General features: G+C 44.3%; 1 protein-coding gene across 4 annotated transcripts in view; it reads left to right on the top strand.

Annotated features, from left to right (window-relative positions):
• The window catches only part of LOC110488599 (uncharacterized), a 62,559-nt gene that overhangs the window by 37,345 nt on the left and 5,255 nt on the right, over positions 1–19,959 (top strand). For 2 of the 4 annotated variants that reach the window (XM_036942725.2, XM_090198186.1), the window contains 20 exons: positions 555–614; positions 2,601–2,681; positions 7,101–7,127; positions 7,298–7,324; positions 7,482–7,535; positions 8,651–8,713; positions 8,828–8,872; positions 9,299–9,376; positions 9,480–9,503; positions 11,754–11,798; positions 11,921–11,965; positions 12,176–12,247; positions 12,359–12,412; positions 12,624–12,689; positions 12,820–12,846; positions 14,776–14,835; positions 14,930–15,001; positions 15,125–15,151; positions 15,253–15,306; positions 18,543–18,629. In XM_036942725.2, coding sequence (XP_036798620.2) covers positions 555–614; positions 2,601–2,681; positions 7,101–7,127; positions 7,298–7,324; positions 7,482–7,535; positions 8,651–8,713; positions 8,828–8,872; positions 9,299–9,376; positions 9,480–9,503; positions 11,754–11,798; positions 11,921–11,965; positions 12,176–12,247; positions 12,359–12,412; positions 12,624–12,689; positions 12,820–12,846; positions 14,776–14,835; positions 14,930–15,001; positions 15,125–15,151; positions 15,253–15,306; positions 18,543–18,629 — 1,068 coding nt within the window. The remainder of the gene's footprint in view (positions 1–554; positions 615–2,600; positions 2,682–7,100; positions 7,128–7,297; positions 7,325–7,481; positions 7,536–8,650; positions 8,714–8,827; positions 8,873–9,298; positions 9,377–9,479; positions 9,504–11,753; positions 11,799–11,920; positions 11,966–12,175; positions 12,248–12,358; positions 12,413–12,623; positions 12,690–12,819; positions 12,847–14,775; positions 14,836–14,929; positions 15,002–15,124; positions 15,152–15,252; positions 15,307–18,542; positions 18,630–19,959) is intronic. The other 2 variants (XM_090198187.1, XM_090198188.1) reach the window with 1 other exon arrangement.

Below are 19,959 nucleotides of genomic sequence, written 5' to 3'. Positions count from 1 at the left end.
CCCTCTCTCTCGTCCCTCTCTCCCATCCATTTGTTTTGTTTTGTAAGGGAACTCAAACAGAGTTGCTGGTCTCCATATGAGTTATCTGCCGACAGACTCTCTGTTCTGTTCTGCTTGAGAGGAAATGATCATAGTTACTGTCTGTTGGACTCCAAACACAACCTCCTCTGTGGGTTTAAAGAGATGCATTATTATAGAGTGAGTCACACATATATTGGTTTACAAAGAAAGAAAGGGACATATACAGCAAATAGGTACAGACTGGTTCACATATACTTAGATATGGATTTCTTGGAGAGTGGATAGATTATAGAAAGGTCCAAGACTATTTAGTGTACTCTACAGCTATGTCTAACTGGGTATGATGAGATATGAGTACCGGTAGTATACAGATCAATCCTTCTACATTTTAACATTACAGACACCCATGTGGCAAATGGATTGTCACACACCTGTTGAACGTTTACCTTAGCCACATGGTGCTCCACCTTTCCTCCGACAGGTGACTCACCCTCCTCTGTGTTTCTCCCCTCTCCTCCCCCCTCCTCCCCCAGGGCCCTCCTTCCCACAACTCATACGCAGGTCTGCACAGTAATCAAATCCTCACCGTTAAGGTTTGTCCCTTGTGCCCCTCCGTAGCCTTGTTCTCCCAGCAGGCCTCTGCTGACCTGCCTGTCTCTCTCCGCTGGACTACAGTTGCTGGGTCACCTTTGACCTCTCAACTCTGACCTATCAACCCTGACCTCTTACCTGGAAGCTTACTCTGTCAGTCTCTCACTTCTCAGCACCTCACTCTGTCTCTCCTTGGAGAATGGAGGGAGACTTCAGCCTGAAATCGGTCCCCGACTTATTTAATCACTGATTTCTTGGTATTTCTTTCTTTCTGTTTCCTTTCCCTCTATCTCTCTTTCTCTATCCACCTCTCTGTCACTTTCTCTTTCCATCTTCTGCTCTGCACCCTCTCTGTGCTTCCCTCCATCCCTACTCTTCCTTTTTTCTCTCTCTTCCTCCTCCTCTGTTCTCCTGGTTCAGATGGTCTTTCCCCGCTATGACCACGGCTTTATGTCTGGTGACCAGTCCAACTTTCAGAGACGCTTGATGAAGGTACACCTCCACTAAGGCATGTGTGCACCTCTAACCACCTTTAACCCGTTCACTGCTGGTTGATATCTCTTATTCACTGCTTGATATCATGTCTCTCACCCTTTTCTTCATTGTATCGCTCTCTCTCTCTCTGTTGTCATCTCTCTGCTGCTTTCTCTCAGTTCATTTATCTCCTCATGCACATGTGCTGTGTTCTGTTTAATGTGCGTGTGTGTGTGTGCGTGCGTGCGCGAGTGCGTGTGTGTGTGTGTGTGTGTGTGTGCGTGTGCGTGGGTGTGTGTGTGTGTGTGTGTGTGTGTGTGTGTGTGTGTGTGTGTGTGTGCGTGTGCGTGCGTGCGTGTGCGTGGGTGTGTGTGTGTGTGTGTGTGTGTGTGTGTGTGTGTGTGTGTGTGTGTGTGTGTGTGTGTGTGTGTGTGCGTGCGTGCGTGCGTGCGTGCGTGTGCGTGTGCGTGTGCGTGTGCGTGTGCGTGTGCGTGTGCGTGTGTGCGTGTGCGTGTGCGTGGGTGTGTGTGTGTGTGTGTGTGTGTGTGTGCGTGCGTGCGTGCGTGCGTGCGTGCGTGCGTGAGTGTGTGTGTGTGTGGTGTTTCTATGGTGCCTATTTCGTAACATGACAAAACCAATAGAAAACATATCAGGAAAACTACAGGGCCACATGTTAGAGCGGGTTTAGGATTGTGTGCTTTTCATTATATTGGGAATAGAACAGCTTTGTTGGTGGAGTCCTCTGCCTTCCAGAACTATGTTAATCGTCTACGCAGGGAAACGAGCCTAGAGTCTGGTGGATGAAGACCTTGATAGAATCAGTCTAAATGAAAAGGCCCTTGTCTCACACATCTCACCACAACACACAGGCCCAGACCAGCACATACATTATGTCTGTGATTGAGAATGCTGGGAATATCCATGTGAATACCATGAGAAGACTCTGGTTTAATGGAATGGATTTAGTTATACAAGAACCGAGCAGGGAAACATTAACATGAAAAGGGCTTACTTTAACCGTTAGATTAGATTACTTCACCACGGTGTGAAAATACTGGTGTGGTCATTTATTTTATTTGACCTATTTTTAACTAGGCAAGTCGCTAAGGAGATGCCTAAGTGGGATGTAGCGCTAAGTGGGTTAAGGGAAATTCTGAACTGGCGAGGAAGGACGTTTTTGCCTTGTAAATTGTAATTCCATTGGTAAAATACCCTTTCATGTGTTGTGGTTCATTTTGGCTAGAGCAATTAAATGAAACACTTCATTTCACAATTCAGTTAATGTTGTGTTTAATACTTAGTTAACACATCTCGTGCCTGGGAGAGTTTACATGTGTACGTTTGGGTGTGTTTGTGTGTGTCATGTGGTAAATAATGTATTTACCATTCTGGTGAGAAAAACAAAACATTTGTGTGTGTGTGTGTGTGTGTGTGTGTGTGTGTGTCCATCACCATCTTTTCTAATTTCTTCTACCATGATTTCCCTCTCGTATCCCTTTGTTGTCGTCCTGCAGGGTGACCAAGGGTCCCCGGGCCCCAGAGGCCCTCCTGGGAACACAGGCAAGGACGGGCCCCGCGGCCCCGCTGGAGAACAGGTATCAGCATTACCTTACACACACATATAAACACACACATACAGGTAAAGGTAGAATAGATAAATGTAACCCATATGCACGCACACACACACATAACTTCCCATTGTCTCCGTCACCTTCTCCTCCCTTTTTCCCCTCGCTCTCTTTCTCTCTCTCTCTCTCTCTTTCTCCCTCCATTTACCAATACTGTGTCCTATCTTAGTTCCATGCAGCTGATGATGGATAACTAGGTTACCACCACTAAGTTTCTGGTCACTCTAACACCTGTCATCAGTAGCTGTTGACCACAATAGTGTTGACCTGGTCGTGTTGACCACATGGGCGTGACAGTGAGAGACAGTGAGAGACAGTGACAGGATGGTGAGGGGAAAGGGTGTAATAAGAGTGCAGTGAACCCACATCGACAGAGCCTACTGTGGCTGCCAGCGAGCTGCGGCTTACTTAAAACAGCCCAAAATAAACCTCATCTGGTTTCTGTAATAGAAGGCCACAAAGTGATCCAGCTAGCCCTAGTCTCCCACCAGTCGGCCCTACCCCAGCTCTATCACTCTGTGCCCCTGTAACAGATATGGCACTCTCTCTGGGTTCACCCACAGTTTTACTGCCTCACCAAACAATACATCTTTAGCCTTGGGCCGCCACTGTTTCTCTAGATTAACTTTAAACCAGCCTGGGGTTATTTCATCTGGAGCCACTGCCTCAAACTGTGGTTGGAGATCAGTGGGACGAGGAGCCGGGGTAGGGGTTTAGGTCATTTGTGTTTATCCAAGATCACAAACGAATGCACTGTTACCCATATTGGCAGTTGGCATGGTGTCAAAGCTGGACTGTGATGAAAAATGTCGGTTAGACAGGGCAAGAGGAGGGCTGGCTGCAAAACAAATATGGAGCAAAGTGCAGAGACGGACAAAAGAAAACAGACTTGAGTCATAAACGAGGGTGTAAACAAATTGCTTGTCCTTTTATTTAAACATAGTCCCGTTGCAGAGCAGAAAACAACAAAACAAAGCAACGTCCATGTTGTAGACAGATGTATGAGTGAGAGAAGCAGAGGAAGGAAGAGTGGATCTGTTGTTCTGCACTTTCTCCCTAGTGAATGACCTCAAACCCTCCTCGTTACTGAGACAGGGGGAGAGAGAGAGAGTGAGATGGAGGGAGAGAGAGTGAGAGCGAGCGAGCGAGAGAGGAAGAGTGGGGGGGGGGCAGAGAGAAAGCACATAGGCTGTTCTGTGACATCGGATAATGAGAGAAGGAGGGCAAAAGGAGAGGGGGTTCAGAGAAAAGATTGCCCAGTGGCATTGAAAGGTAAGAGACAGGAGTGGAAAGAAGAGAAGAGTTATGGGTGAGAGGGGCACAAGAAAACGATACGGTCCAAAGGTGAAGGGTGAGGGGAGAGTGTGTGGGGCGGTGTGCGTACATGCCTGCACCCATACGTTTAGAGTGGAGAAGGAAGCCAGATGGAATACACCCCTGTTCTCAAGTAGGCAATGGAGAAAATGGGATATATGAGGAGAGAGTTAGCGTAACTTCACATTCCTAATAATGTTTGTTACTGTAGACCAGTAGGTGCTTGAGTGTGTAAATAAACAGACAACTTGCCTAAGAGACAAAGCGCTGTCTGTCTGTATGAGGGGCTACGTACACGGAACATCTCTCCCGGCCTGGCCTCTCCATGGATTATTTCAACACGCATGGTTCTACACCAAGCATACAATTCATCCACCTGGGACACACACACAAGCACAAACACGTTTGTTTTACTATCCTTGTGGGGACCAAACAATTGATTCCCATTCAAAATCATATTTTCCCTAACCCCTAACCCTAACCCTAAAACTAACCTTTAACTTAACGCTAACCTTAACCATAACCACAAATCCCTAACCCTTAAAACCTACAAAGGGAAGCGCAACCGCGAGCTGCCCAGTGACACGAGCCTGCCAGACGAGCTAAATTACTTCATGCTCGCTTCGAGGCAAGCAACACGAATGTGAGCATCAGCTCTGTGTGATCACAACCTTAGAGATCACGCTCTCCCTAGCCGATGTGAGAAGACCTTTAAACAGGTCAACATTCACAAGGCCGCAGGGCCAGACGGATTACCAGGACGTGTACTCCGAGCATGCACTGACCAACTGGCAAGTGTCTTCACTGACATTTACAGACTGAGTCTGTAATACCAACATGTTTCAAGCAGACCACCATAGTCCCTGTACCCAAGAACACGAAGGTAACCTTCCCAAATGACTACTGACCCGTGGCACTTTAAGTGCTTTAAAAAGGCTGGTCGTGGCTCACATCAACACCACTATCCCAGAAACCCTAGACCCACTCCAATTTGCATACCGCCTCAACAGATCCACCAATGATGCAATCGCTACTGCACTCCACACTGCTATTTCCCACCTACACAAAAGGAACACCTACGTGAGAATGCTATTCATTGACTACAGCTCAGCGTTCAATACCATAGTGCCCTCAAAGCTCATCACTAAGCTAAGGACCCTGGGACTAAACACCTCCCTCTGCAACTGGATCCTGGACTTCTTGACGGGGCACCCCCAGGTGTTAAGGGTAGGTAACAACAAATCTGCCATGCTGATCCTCAATATGGGGGCCCCTCGTGGGTGCATGCTCAGTCCCCTCCTATACTCCCAGTTCATTCATGACTGCATGGCAAGGCACGACTTCAACATTATCATTAAGTTTGCCGACAACACAACAGTGGTAGGCCTGATCACCGACAACGATGAGACAGTCTATAGGGAGGAGGTCAGAGACTTGGAGGTGTGGTGCCAGGATAACAACCTCTCCCTCAACGTAATCAAGACAAAGGAGATGATTGTGGACTATAGGAAAAGGAGGACCGAGCACGCCCCATTCACATCGATGGGGATTTAGTGGAGCAGGTTGAGAGTTTCAAGTTCCTTGGTGTCCAGATCACCAACAAACTATCATGGTCCAAACACACCAAAACAGTAGTGAAGAGGGCACGACAAAGCAGGAGACTGAAAATATTTGGTATGGGTCCTCAGATCCTCAAAAAGTTCTACAGCTGCACCATCGAGAGCATCCTGACTGGTTGCATCACTGCCTGGTATGGGAACTGCTCGGCTTCCGACCGCAAGGCACTACAGAGGGTAGTGCGTATGGCCCAGTACATCACTGGGGCCAAGCTTCCTGCCATCCAGGACCTCTATACCAGGCGGTGTCAGAGGAAGGCCCTAAAAATTGTCAAAGACTCCAGCCACCCTAGTCATAGACTGTTCTCTCTGCTACCACATGGCAAGCCGTACTGGAGCGCCAAGTCTAGTTCCAGAAGGCTTCTTAGCAGCTTCTACCACCAAGCCATAAGACTCCTGAACAGCCAATCAAATAGCTACCCAGACTATTTGCATTGTCCCCCTTCCCCCTCTTTTACACTGGTGCTACTTTCTGTTCATTATCTATGCATAGTCACTTTAACTCTACCTACATGTACATATTACCTCAATTACCTCGACTAACCGGTGCCCCCACACATTGACTCTGTACCAGTACCCCCTGTATATAGCCTCGCTACCGTTATTTTACTGCTGCTCTTTCATTATTTGTTATTTGTTATTTTTAACTTGTCTATTTTTTTCATTTAACACTTATCTTTCTTAAAACTGCATTGTTGGTTAAGGGCTTGTAAGTAAGCATTTCAGTGTTGTGCATTTCAGTGTTGTATTCGGCGCATGTGACAAATAAGATTTGATTTGATTTGATTGGAACCCCTAACACCTGAACCCAAAACTTAACCCTTAACCCTAATTCTAACCCTAAACCTGAATCCTAAGCTTACAGCTTACCCTAACATTTTCCCTTGTGGGGATGGGCAAAATGTCCTTGTTCTATTATCCCTGTGAGGACTTCTGGTCCACACAAGGATAGTAAAACCAAACACACACACACAGTCAAAAGTTGCATTTGGTGGATTCATTCTAATCACCATTGGATTCCAGCCAAGACGTTTGAAAGGGAAGATGCTCTGTGTTTGTTTGTGTATGGTACCTGATTGTGTAGATGAGGTCATAGAATGTCTTCTTATAGAAAAAGGAATGAGGGGTTATGTATGCCCAAAGCCATATACATGTCTTTACACACGTGGTTCATTGTGAGCCGGGATACATGTCCTCCAGCATAGGAAGATTGAGCCAAAAACAGCTGGACATACAAAACATGTCTCACACATGTGGTTCATTGTGAGCAGAGGTACATGTCCTCCAGCATTGGAGGATTGAGCCAAAAACAGCTGGAAATGCTTGACATGATAGCAGGCACATAACCAAGACTCTATGTGGGATGATAAAACACTGACCTCCTGTGGCTACTCCTCAGAATGCACAATGTCTAATGGAGACCTGGATGTGTGACTTTCTGCTTGGTTCTCCACAGGGTTTCCCTGGTCTCGATGGTGTGGAGGTGAGTCTGTTATCCAAATGTTTGTGTTTCTTTGTGTTTTGACAGTTTTACTAGCACAAGAGCACATGACATGGTACCGCAGCTAGAGACGTGCTAGTTCGTTTTGGGCACTAGCACGTGCAGGCGAGTAGAGAGATTATGCGCCAACTACATCTCTTTGTCATTCACAGGGACAGGCAGGTGTACCTGGAAAGCCGGTAAGTCTTGCCTCTATGTCCGTACACATACAACAAAATACACTATAAATGTACACTCGATATGCATGGAGTTCACAGTATATCTGGCCGGATGCATACAATAGGGTACAAGTTTGTGTTGTGTGGTTACCTTTGTTGACCCCTTGTGCACTCTCAGGGTGAAGATGGCGAGCCAGGATACCCAGGGCCACAGGGACCCCCAGGGTCAAAGGTGAAGATGATGCTAACGCTAATTAAGGAGTTAGCCATTGCTAACACTATTAGCTGCTTATTTCATGACCACACTCAGAGTTTCTCCTACGCCTAAACCTCCTTCTCTTCTTTTTTTAATCTCTAAATCAGACTGTGTTTTATTCCCTCTCTCTCTCTCTCTCTCTTTGGCCGTCCCTGCCTCTCATATCTATCCCTTTCATTCCTCTTTCTTCACTTGTTTCTGTCTGGAGTTTATCGCTCTAAACAGGTCTTGGGTGGCATGGATAGAGACATCAAACACATTGCTTTCGCTTTCATTTGTACCCTCATTGTGCTCTCTCTTTCTCTCCCCATCTCTCCCTCTCCGCCGAGTTAGGCCTCTAGCCAGTGCTAAACACTCTCCTCTGTTGTAGTGATGTCATGGGCTTTTTAAAAGACTCCAGAGACTACACATGCCAGGCACTCGGCACTGACTGCCTCTCTATCAGCTTCAGTCTGTGTGTGTATGCGTGTGTGTGTGTGTCTGTGTGTGTATGCGTGCGTGTGTGTGTCTGTGTGTGTGCGTGCGTGTGTGTGTGTGTGTGTCTGTGTGTGTATGCGTGTGTGTGTCTGTGTGTGTATGCGTGCGTGTGTGTGTCTGTGTGTGTATGCGTGCATGTGTGTGTCTGTGTGTGTATGCGTGCGTGTGTGTGTCTGTGTGTGTATGCATGCGTGTGTGTGTCTGTGTGTGTATGCGTGCGTGTGTGTGTCTGTGTGTGTGTGTATGCGTGCGTGCGTGCGTGCGTGGTGTGTGTATGCGCTGTCTGGGAGTGAGTTGAAGTGAGCTGCTGTTTGTGGTTACTGAAGTTTTTATTCTGGAAGAACTGCTCAGCTCCAGCTCAAACGGCTATGGCCAGGAATAGAAGGCCTGCTGGCCTTTCTACAGTCTGTAACACAGGCCTGTTTTATGGTGTTAATCCCTCTCTGTTCCTCTGGTGTTGTTTTTCACCACTTCCTCCTTCCAGCTCTACCACCATAGATGGAACTGAACAACTATAGCAGGCCTACAGTTTTTTTATGATATTGTACTGAACACATTATTGTAAAGTGACTTACCTACGCCTAAGCTACGTGTTTTCTTTCTGTGTGTAACAGGGGGAGGCTGGTTTGCTGGGAGAGAAGGGGGAGAGGGGCATGGACGGACTCCCAGGGTTTAAGGTGAGACATATCCTGTCGCCTCCACACTAATACATGAGAGGTTGTTTCTCCTATATGGACACAGCCAATTCAAAGGCTTTTGTTCAACTGTTTGTGTTTGCGTGTATTTTGTAGGGAGACAAAGGAGATATCGGAGAGCAAGGCACCCAGGGAGACTTGGTATGTGTACACAGCCTAATCACCACCAAAGATCATGTTCACAGTTGTCTGAGGCTACCTTTTTATGTACTTTTGATGCTCATGAGCATCTCAATCTCTCTCTCTATATATATATATATATATATATATATATATATATATATATCTTTCTCAATATCTCTCTTTCTCGCTATCTCTTTCTCAATATCTTTATCTCTTTCTCAATATCTATCTCTTTATCTCTTTATCAATATCTATGTCTTTCTCAATATCTCTCTATCTTTTTCTCAATATATTTACCTCTTTCTCAATATCTCTATCTATCTCTTTCTCAATATATCGCTCTCTATCTCTTTCTTAATATATCTCTCTCCATCTCTCTCTTTCTCTTTCCCTTGATGACTCTCTCTCATTCTCTCTCTCTCTTTTCTTCACCACTTCTCTTAGGGCTATCCTGGTGAAAAGGGGGTTCCTGGCTCTACTGAGGTCATTGACTTCAATGGGAAGCTACTAGAAGCCTTCCAGGTGAGGCCTCCCAGTCAGAGACGTAGACAATGTGTTTGAAGGCCCATAGAGTATCATAGAGTTATCCTGACAGACTTAACACGCTGCTCTTCCTTCCTGACAGGCCATCCAGACCATCAGTGTCGGGGTAAACCACTGTCACATCACGGCTTTGTAGATGTGGTCTGTGTAGTCAGTGTGTTCTCACACACACTAATGCATAGACATAGGCGCATACACTCATACACGTGAGCATACACACGGGTGCCTGTGTACACATGTAGGTTCTAAGACCAGAGTGAACAACCCCTGAGTGTTTGTGTAAGGAGGACACTCTGTCCCACAGCCCTGACATCAGACACATTAGATATCACTACTCCATCACCCACAACCACCAACTAACCAGAGACATAAAACCAAAGTTTCCTGCAACCAGCCACTGTCCTCTCATACATGTATATATATATACAGGATGCAACACCAAGCTACCATAAATACCTAACAGCTGGAACACAGCCTCTGATATTACATAGCCTGGAGTGACATTCTCAATCATGCAGAATCAAAACATCATTCATTTCACTTTTCAAATTTATTTTTCCCATGCTGTGTTATTGTTGCCTCACATGATGTGCGGCTTGAAGTTAACCCTGCTGTGTGGTGGTGTGATCTGTGATGTTGCTTGGCTTGAAAGAACTAGAATGATATAATATCCTATTTGCGTTCTTGCTCAATCCAGTCGGGACACATAGTAAAGAGAGAGGGAGATGTCTTTTAACTCATTTCACAGTCTAGGCACAAACATCTTCTCTTCATGCTGGGCCCCATGCTACATGCTAATAAGAGATCCCTATCTCTTCACTGGCGTGTGCTTCGGATTCAAAAATACTATCTACATGGGGTCCCCAGGTTTAGAGTAGGCCCGTGCATGCTATGCTTGAGACATGACTGAGTTACACATGAGCTGGTCACAACATAGACCTGGGATCTCATCAGTGTTCTGAAGCCTATCTATATTAGTTTACATACTGGTGAACTCTTACTCTTTCTAGCTTCGTGATGGGCCATATTGATTCCATCCACATTTGGGTGATGCAATTGGTGCTTCAGAATTCATTCATTTGTTTTTACAGCTTTCAAAGTATCCGTGTGGGTGGCCATCGTTTCAGAAGATGGAGTAACTTGGAACAATAGTTGTTTGTAAACCCTTTCCGTTGCCATAGTTTTGCCAGAGCACAAAACAAAAGCCTGGAAGAGAGGGGATGGAGAAATCAACATGTATTACACACCTCTGGGAATTAATCGGATTTCCATCTTTTATTGCTTCAAGAGGTCACACACACAGCCTCTGCTTTGTGGCGAAGCACCACCACCGGAGGCACAATGGCTCCATGTCCCTCACATACAGCATGCAGAAATAGAACCATGCATTAGCAACCAAGGCATAGGGTCAGCCTTCTCAGCCCTAACCAAGGAACCGTCCATGCTGCAGTGAGAAAATGTCAGTCTGAGTCCAGGTTTCCATTCTCCTGCCCTGAGAGGTTGACTCCATCCTGCCCCATTAACTGTGTGGTTAGAAGAGGTTAGGATGCTATGGATGCTATGGTAATAGCTCTGGCTAGGTCAATAGGGCAGTATCCTCTTTTAGGTTTACTGCTGGTGGGTGTCGGAGGTATTTGCTGTGGTGTGTGTGTGTGTGTGTGTGTGTGTGTGTGTGTGTGTGTGTGTGTGTGTGTGTGTGTGTGTGTGTGTGTGTGTGTGTGTGTGTGTGTGTGTGTGTGTGTGTGTGTGTGTGTGTGTGTGTGTGTGTGCGTGCGTGTGCGTGCCATCCCCAGCTCCTTGCTGGACTTGATCCACTTTCCTATTGTTTGCTCAAGACTCCAGAGTCCTTCTCTGAGAGTTCAACCCCAGGTTAATAATAAACCAGCCATGTCGTGTGACATGATGCCAAGGCATTGTGTTCAGCCAACCGCATAACCTGACCCAATAGATCAATTTTATTGCCGATTTGCACCAAAGCATCCATAGCAAAGCTGGTCCTCATCAGAGAAAGGAGAATAATGATCCGTTAGTTTACTGAGAGTGTTGTATTGTGAAATCCACCATCCATCCACAATGTCTTTCTGTTTTTGCCCTACACTGGCGTCTTGAATCCCACAATTGCTCTAAGGATAATACATACATAATCCACTGACTCTGAGTTAAGATGCTTGTCTGAACTGACCTACTCAACAAACAATCACAAACAATCACTGCCTGATGAAGATGGAATTGGATATACGTAGATTTATCCATGGATTTGATTGTAATTCTACTAACAGACTACTGAGACAGATCGACTTGCCTGGCTGATGTTTTGTATTTTGTGTAACCTCTCTGTCTGTCTGTCCCTTCCTAGGGCCCACCAGGTTTACCGGGGCCCCCGGGGCCCCCAGGAGGAAAGGTAGGGTCTTATTTATATACGCATGCCATCTCTTCTATCCATTGTGTCTGAATCAATGGAAGTCAATACTCTTTGAAGGTAAATTGTCAGTTGGAACTTGTGTATTTTCCTCACTACTCCAGGGAGAGCTAGGCTTGCCTGGGACATCTGGACTAGATGGGGAGAAGGTACAGACACTCTAATGTCCATTTGACAGTTTTTTTTTATAACCCACGTTGAATCACTGTGTCACTCCAATGTTTAGAAATGTTGCACATTTATATATTTAGTTCACTTATTATCTGGAATGATAATGCACATGATTAATCAGAGTTGTCCTGAACCTCTCACCTCTCACCCTTTGACCTCTAACCTTCTCTCCTCTTTACGGTCCGAAGGGAGATATGGGGGAGACGGGGTCGATCGGAGAGAAAGGAGAGAAAGGAGAGATGGGTCTCTCTGGGCCAGGGGTAAGTAGACAGACGGGAATCCAAAGTAATAAGCCCTTTCATCAGAGGTGTATACATATTGTCGAGTAGCCTACTGCAAAGAGATTTAAATCCCCCCTCTGTCTGTCTCAGGGGATGGATGGACAGAAGGGGGACAAGGGAGACTCCAGGCTGGAAGATAACCTGGTAAGTAAAGCACACGGGTGTATACAGTATTCACACACTCGATAGTTGTCGTTGAATCTGCATCATATTGGCATTGAACGCTGCTTCATGTGGAGCATAGCTTGGCTGACAGTGGAATTACATATGGTCTGTATCTCTCAAAGGACACCTTTGGAGATACAACCATTGATATGTTCATCATCTTTAATGTGTTTGTTGTTCTGTTATTCAGGTTCAGATGATTTCTCAGCCAGGCCCTCCCGGCCCCCCGGGACCCCCTGGACCTACAGGGTACATGGTGAGTGTCACTATATGAGAGTGTCTGTGTGTCACCTAAAGAGTTTCACCCCTCTGTTCCCCAATATGATGTGGCTGAATCATTTCAGATACTTAAGACTGACATGAAATGATATCTTTGTGTGTTCCAGGGCCATCATGGAACGCCTGGCCCTAAGGTAAGACTAGAAGGCCATAGAGGTACAGTAATGTCTGTCTTCACATTGTATTTGTCACGTGCTTCGTAAACAACAGGTGTAGACTAACAGTGGAATGCTTACAGTGCCTTGCAAAAGTATTCATCCCCCTTGGCATTTTTCCTATTTTGTTGAATTACAACCTGTCATTTAAATTGATTTTTATTTGGATTTCATGTAATGGACATACAAAAAAAAATCAAAATTGGTGAAGTGAAATTTAAAAAATAACTTGTTTCAAAAAATTATAAAAAATAAAAAACAGAAAAGTGGTGTGTGCATATGTATTCAGCCCCTTTGGTATGAAGCCTCTAAATAAGATCTGGTGCAACCAATTACCTTCAAAAGTTAAATAAAGTCCACCTGTGTGTTATCTAAGTGTCACATGATCTGTCACATGATCTCAGTACCTGTTCTGAAAGACCCCAGAGTCTGCAACACCACTAAGTGAGGGACACCATCATGCAAGAGGCACCATGAAGACCAAGGAGCTCTCCAAACAGGTCAGGGACAAAGTTGTGGAGAAGTACAAATCGGGTTTGGGTTATAAAAAAAGATCTGAAACTTTGAACATCCCACGGAGCACCATTAAATCCCTTATTAAAAAAATGGAAAGAATATGGCACCACAACAAACCTGCCAAGAGAGGGCCGCCCACCAAAACTCACAGATGAGGCAAGGAGGGCATTAATCAGAGAGGCAACAAAGAGACCAAAGATAACCCTGAAGGAGCTGCAAAGATTGGAGTATCTGTTCATAGGACCACTTTAAGCCGTACACTCCACAGAGCTGGGCTTTATGGAAGAGTGGCCAGAGAAAAGTAATTGCTTAAAGAAAAAAATAAGCAAACACGTTTGGTGTTCGCCAAAAGGAATATGGGAGACACCCAAACATATGGATGAATGTAGTCTGGTCAGATGAGACTAAAATTAACTTTTTGGCCATCAAGGAAAATGTTATGTCTGATGCAAACCCAACACCTCTCATCACCCAGAGAACACCATCCCCACAGTGAATCATGGTGGTGGCAGCATCATGCTGTAGGGATGTTCTTCATCGGAAAGGACTGGGAAACTGTCTAGAATTGAAGAAATTATGGATGGCGCTAAATACAGGGAAATTCTTGAGAGAAACCTGTTTCAGTCTTCCAGAGATTTGAGACTGTGACAGAGGTTCACCTTCCAGCAGAACAATGACCCTAAGCATACTGCTAAAGCAACACTCGAGTGGTTTAAGGGGAAACATTTACATTTCTTGGAATGGCCTAGTCCAAGCCCAGACCTCAATCCAATTGAGAATCTGTGGTATGATTTAAAGATTACTGTACACCAGCGGAACCCATCCGACTTGAAGGAGCTGGGGCAGTTTTGCCTTGACGAATGGGAAAAAATCCCAGTGGCTAGATGTGCCAAGCTTATAGAGACATACCCCAAGAGACATGCAGCTGTAATTGCTGTAAAAGGTGCCCCTACAAAGTATTGACTTTGGGGGGGGGGTGAATAGTTATGCAGGCACAGGTTCTCTTTTTTGTCTTATTTCTTGTTTGTTTCACAATAAATAAATAAAATCCATCTTCAAAGTGGTATGCATGTTGTGTAAATCAAATTATACAAATCCCCCAATTCCAGGTTGTAAGGCAACAAAATAGGAAAAATGCCAAGGGGGATGAATACTTTCACAAGCCACTGTACTTACAGACCTTTCCCAACAATGCAGAGAGAAAAAAAGTTAAATAAACACACAATGAGTAATGATAACTTGGCTTCACCGAGTCTTTGTGCTGGGGTACAAGGTAATTGAGGTAGATATGGACATATAGGTAGAGATAAAATGACTAGGCAACTAGATAGATAATCTGTACGTGCTCTTGAGTGTTGTAGAGTGTACTGAGTATAATGTGTTCCCATGCAGGGAGAGCCTGGAGACAAAGCTAAAGGGGAGAAGGGAGACATTGGACCTGCTGGACTGAGGGTGAGTGATACTGTAGAATAATAGATTATGAGCTGCACCCGCTGATGATGGTGATGATGATGGTGATGATATCTAATGTGTCTGTCCTCCCCAGGGTGTTGATGGCCCTCAGGGTCCCCCCGGCTCCACAGGATTGGTGGGTCTCCCAGGGACCAAAGGAGAGAAGGTGGGTGACGCCCTCATTATCAAATGACCTTAGCATATTAGGCTTACGATCATTGCATGTCATGGTTTTCCATGGTCTTGGTCATGGTGGTACTGATGCATTCAATAATGTGTGTGTTGACAGGGCAAGTCTGGGGAGCCTGGAATGGATGTAAGTATGAAATAGTGTTTTTGAACTTTGACCTACCAGACTGACTATATGACACTGGGGATTTCACTGCAGCCCACACTAACCTGTTCCTCCCTCTACAGGGTTTCCCAGGCCTGATTGGAGAGAAGGGAGACCGGGGAGACAGAGGAGACAAGGTGGGGGGAGCATGTTCTTCCCTTCTCTAGCCCACAGTTCTGCTATTATGCACAATCAGTGTTGCTGCACCTGTATGCTTACCTGCCACCATTGAAGCAGGTCTCGCCAATTGAAAGTTGGTGGGTTAGCCAAGACATGTTCATTCCATTAAACATTGGTTAAAGATCTGAGATGGTTGTAATGGTTATTGTACGGTCACTGTACTACAGTGACTACTTGGTGATGAACCATAAGTACACAAGCGTGCTGTAGGGAGCTGTAGTTGTAAATACACTGAGGTGAGTTGTAGTTCTAAAAATGTCCACCAAAATACACGACGTGAAACCTGCATGATGAGCGTTGGAAATCCCGTTTTCCCTCATCAGTATTTGAAGTCTCTGTGATGTGACAACCACTATGCTAGTCTACATCATTCACCCTCCCCATCTGGGGTCAAAGCCCCAAAGTACCAATAAACAACCATTTGCCTTTGTAAGCTATGCCTTTAATGAAAGTAATAAAGATAAATGAAGTAAATATGAGTGTCTAAACCTTTTCCCGGGGTAGCTCTTATAAAACTAGGGTTGCAAAGGGAGGGTATATTACTGTAGTTTACCAGTAAACTACTAGAATTTTGGTATTTTTCAAAGATTTTATGTAATCTATCACAATATCTAATGGCCCTTTTGGGTACTTCAGATTATCAGAGGAGTTTGTAATTACTCTCATCCTCTTTCTGGCCACCTTCACATGTAAAATATGAATTGATTGTAAATAAGAAATGACAAAGCTACTAAACATTATGCTAAATACAAACCGTCAATTTAGGGTGTGTCCGTAAATTCAATCTGGAGTGCCAGAGCGCGCTTAGTGTGCTCTCGGGGTGTTCAGAGCGCACACTGGCTGAGGAGTAGGGTTGATCCGAGTGGGCAGTCAAGCACCCAAGATAACTGGCCAGCATTGGCTAGCTTGCTTGTTACTTCCAGACACAAATGAGAGAACACCTCACTCTGACCATTTTTCTCACCCTAGTAGACCTGGTTAGGATGTTTTCATGTTATCCAGAGCATTGGTGCCTGTAACTGTGCTGCTGGCAACATTTACTGACACTGGCCATATTCAACAGGTGTTGAGCATTCAGCGTTTGTGAATTCATCAGTTATTCTGCACTCTGGCATACTCAGACTCAGCGCTCTGAAATTGGAGCAGATAGCCAGAGTGAATTTATGAACGCACCCTTAGTGCATACCTTTGGTGATAATATGAGAGTTTCAGCATGAAATATCCTTTATATATATTTTTTTAACACTTGTTTTTTTTTACTATGTCAATATGTATTTAGTTGTCTATGTTTTGGCGGCAAACTGGCGGCAGTTGTGAAAAAAGATAATAGTCGGATGATTTGTGGAGGTAATTGAAACAATGCAATTGTTGATTAGATGCTATTTCATTAATTAGGTTATTTTCTCTTGAACCAATTGTTCTTTCTATTAGAAACTGGTTTATATCCGCTGCAGCAGGGTGCTCTATTCTTCATTCCACTTCTGCATAGTTGTCTTGCTGGACTGTTGGTCTCTTCTGATTCAGGTGTTGTGCTGTTAGCATGGGGGGTAGTGGGGTGAGGGGGTGTTGGACACTCTGCAAGGGGCCCGATGGTACAGGGTGGTGTTGGACACTCTGGATGGGGCCCGATGGTGTAGACACAATATTGAAGTGCTTTTGAACAGGCAGTAGGTGCCAGGCGCACCGGTTTGAGTGTGTCAAGAACTGCAACGTTGCTGGGTTTTTCACGCTCAACAGTTTCCCGCGTGTATCAAGAATGGTCCACCACCCAAAAGACATCCAGCCAACTTGACACAACTGTGGGAAGCATTGGAGTCAACATGGGCCAGCATCCCAGTGGAATGCTTATGACACCTTGTAGAGTCCATGCAGCATCAGGTTGTTCCTCATTACACATTAAATATTTTTCATATCTTCGACATAGGAATCATTGCAAAACCTCTTGCATGATCGCTTATACACAATTTTAGGTCCAGTCTTTGGAACTTAGTTTTTTCTAGATATGCCTATTATATTATGATCAATACATCCAATGGGTGTGGATGCGGCTTTAGATCAGATTTCTGCCACATTAGTAAAGATGTGATCAATACACGTGGATGATTTAGTTCCTGTTCTGTTTGTAAATACGCTGGTAGGTTGACTGATAACCTGACCCAGATTGCAGGCATCGTGTTACAGCTTGAAGCTTATTTTTGAGTGGACAGCTGGATGACAACCAGTCAATATTTAGGTCACCCAGAAAATATACCTATCTTTTAATATCACATACATTATTGAGCATTTCACAAGTATAGTCCAAAATACTGACTTTTCGCATTCGGTGGTCTATAGCATCTTCCCACAATAATAGATTTGAAGTGATTTTACATTGTAGTCATATTACTTCTATGTCATCTGACTTGAGATCCTCTCTCAGCCTAACAGGAATATGACTCTGGACATACATACAAACACTTCCTCCATTTGCATTTCTATCTCTCCAATGTATTCTATAACCATGTACAGCTACTACTGCATCGTCGAAGTAATTATCTAAGTGTGTTTCAGAGATGGACAGAATGTGTATGCTTTCTGATGTTCGAATGTTATACATTTTATGAACCTTGTTTCTCAGGCTACATATGTTAATATGGGAATTGTTTTTGTCCTTTTCTGGGTTGCTATTTTTAGTGATATTCTGAGAGGCTGATCCGAGGTAGACATGTCAGAGTAGTTTTGGGTTAGGTACTCTGAAAATATAGTTTATCAAGCCACCAACTACTTCACACTGGAAGAAGTTGAGCTACAGTAAAGCTACCCTTAACGGAAATATAGTTGGTTAGCTGAAGTTGCTTTGAAATCTACCTCGTGAAAAATGATCATATCTAAATCTGAAATGTCATATAATAAAAAATGTTGTGGGGGTTTTGCGAGAAAAGGCTATGTTTTTGGTTGAAAATATAGTGTTTAGTTCCAGTAGTTCCCTTCGCCATTGCAGGCAACAACAAAAAATGATTGACTACTGAAAACACTACAAAGATTATAATTTAGTTCAACTTCAACCAAGGTACTGCAACATGTCGTTGAATTATTAGTTGAATTGCATTTAGTGGAACTACTCCCCAACACTGCATGTCTGACCCCTCTCTCTCTCTCTCTCTCTCTCTCTCTCTCTCTCTCGCTCTCTCTCTCTTTCTCTTTCTCTCTACAGGGTGACCGGGGGACGGTGGGGAAGAGAGGTCTGAAGGGCGGTAAGGGGGAGCAGGGTCCTCCTGGACTGGACCAGCCCTGTCCTGTGGTATGTCACACTCAACTGTGACCTTTCGTCCATGAGCCTATGGACATTTAGCTCCTTTGACCCAGACTTGATCAAATATGTAACAACTTTATGTCATTACAATTGTAGATACTTCACTATGGACTTTTTTCATTTCCATCTCTATTTCTATGATTTCTTACTACAGTGCCTTCAGACAGTAATCACACCCCTTGACCTTTTCCACATGTTGTTGTGTTACGGCCTGAATTTAAAAAGCATTATTAAATTGTGATTTTTTTCTTCTCCACTGGCATACAGTCAGTACACACAATACCCCAAAATGTCAAAGTGGAACGTTACGTTTTTTTGACATTTTTACAAATTAATCAAAAATGAAAAGCTGAAAAGTCTTGAGTCTATAAGTATTCAACCCCTTTGTTATGGCAAGCCTAAATAAGGTCAGGAGTAAAAATGTGCTAAACAAATCACACTCAAGTCACACTCTGTGTGCAATAATAGTGTTTAACATGCTTTTTGAATGACTACCTCATCTCTGAACCCCACACATTATCTGTAAGGTCTGTCAGTCGACCAGTCAATTTTAAACACAGATTCAACCACAAAGACCAGGGAGGTTTTCCAATGCCTCACAAAAAAGGGAACCTTTTGCTAGATGGGCAAAGAAAGTTATTAATTACACTTTGGATGGTGTATCAATACACCCAGTCACTACAAAGATACAGCTGTCCTTCTTAACTCAGTTGCCGTAGAGAGGAAGGAACCGCTCAGGGATTTCAACATAGGCCAAGGAAACAGTTACAGAGTTTAATGGCTGTGATAAGAGAGAACTGAGGATGGATCAACAACATTGTAGTTACTCCACAATACTAACCTAATTGGCCGAGTGAAAAGAAGGAAGCAAATCCAATACAACACATTACTGAGTACCACTCTCTATGTTTTCAAGCATAGTGGTCGCTGCATCATGTTATGGGTATGCTTGAAATTGTTAAGGACTGGGGAGTTTTTAGGATAAAACAATTACTGGAATGGAGCTAAGCACAGGCACAATCCTAGAGGATTGGCAAACAGTTGCAATGTAGTCCGCTACTCGTGTGTTTTCCACCAGACACTGGGAGATGAATTCAACTTTCAGCAGGATAATAACCTAAAACACAAGGCCAAATCTACGCTGGAGTTTTCTTACAAGGAAGACAGTGAATGTTCCCGAGTGGCCGAGTTACAGTTTGTACTTAAAACTACTTGGAAATCTATCGCAATTCCTGAAAATGGTTGTCTAGAAATGATCAACAACCAATTTGAAAGAGCTTGAAGAATTTTGAAAAGATTAGTGGGCAAATGTTGCACA

The sequence above is a fragment of the Oncorhynchus mykiss genome, chromosome 14, assembly GCF_057628025.1.
Source record: "Oncorhynchus mykiss isolate SJ-2025 chromosome 14, ASM5762802v1, whole genome shotgun sequence".
Lineage (NCBI taxonomy): Eukaryota > Metazoa > Chordata > Actinopteri > Salmoniformes > Salmonidae > Oncorhynchus > Oncorhynchus mykiss.
This window is presented reverse-complemented; position numbering and strand designations above follow the sequence as displayed.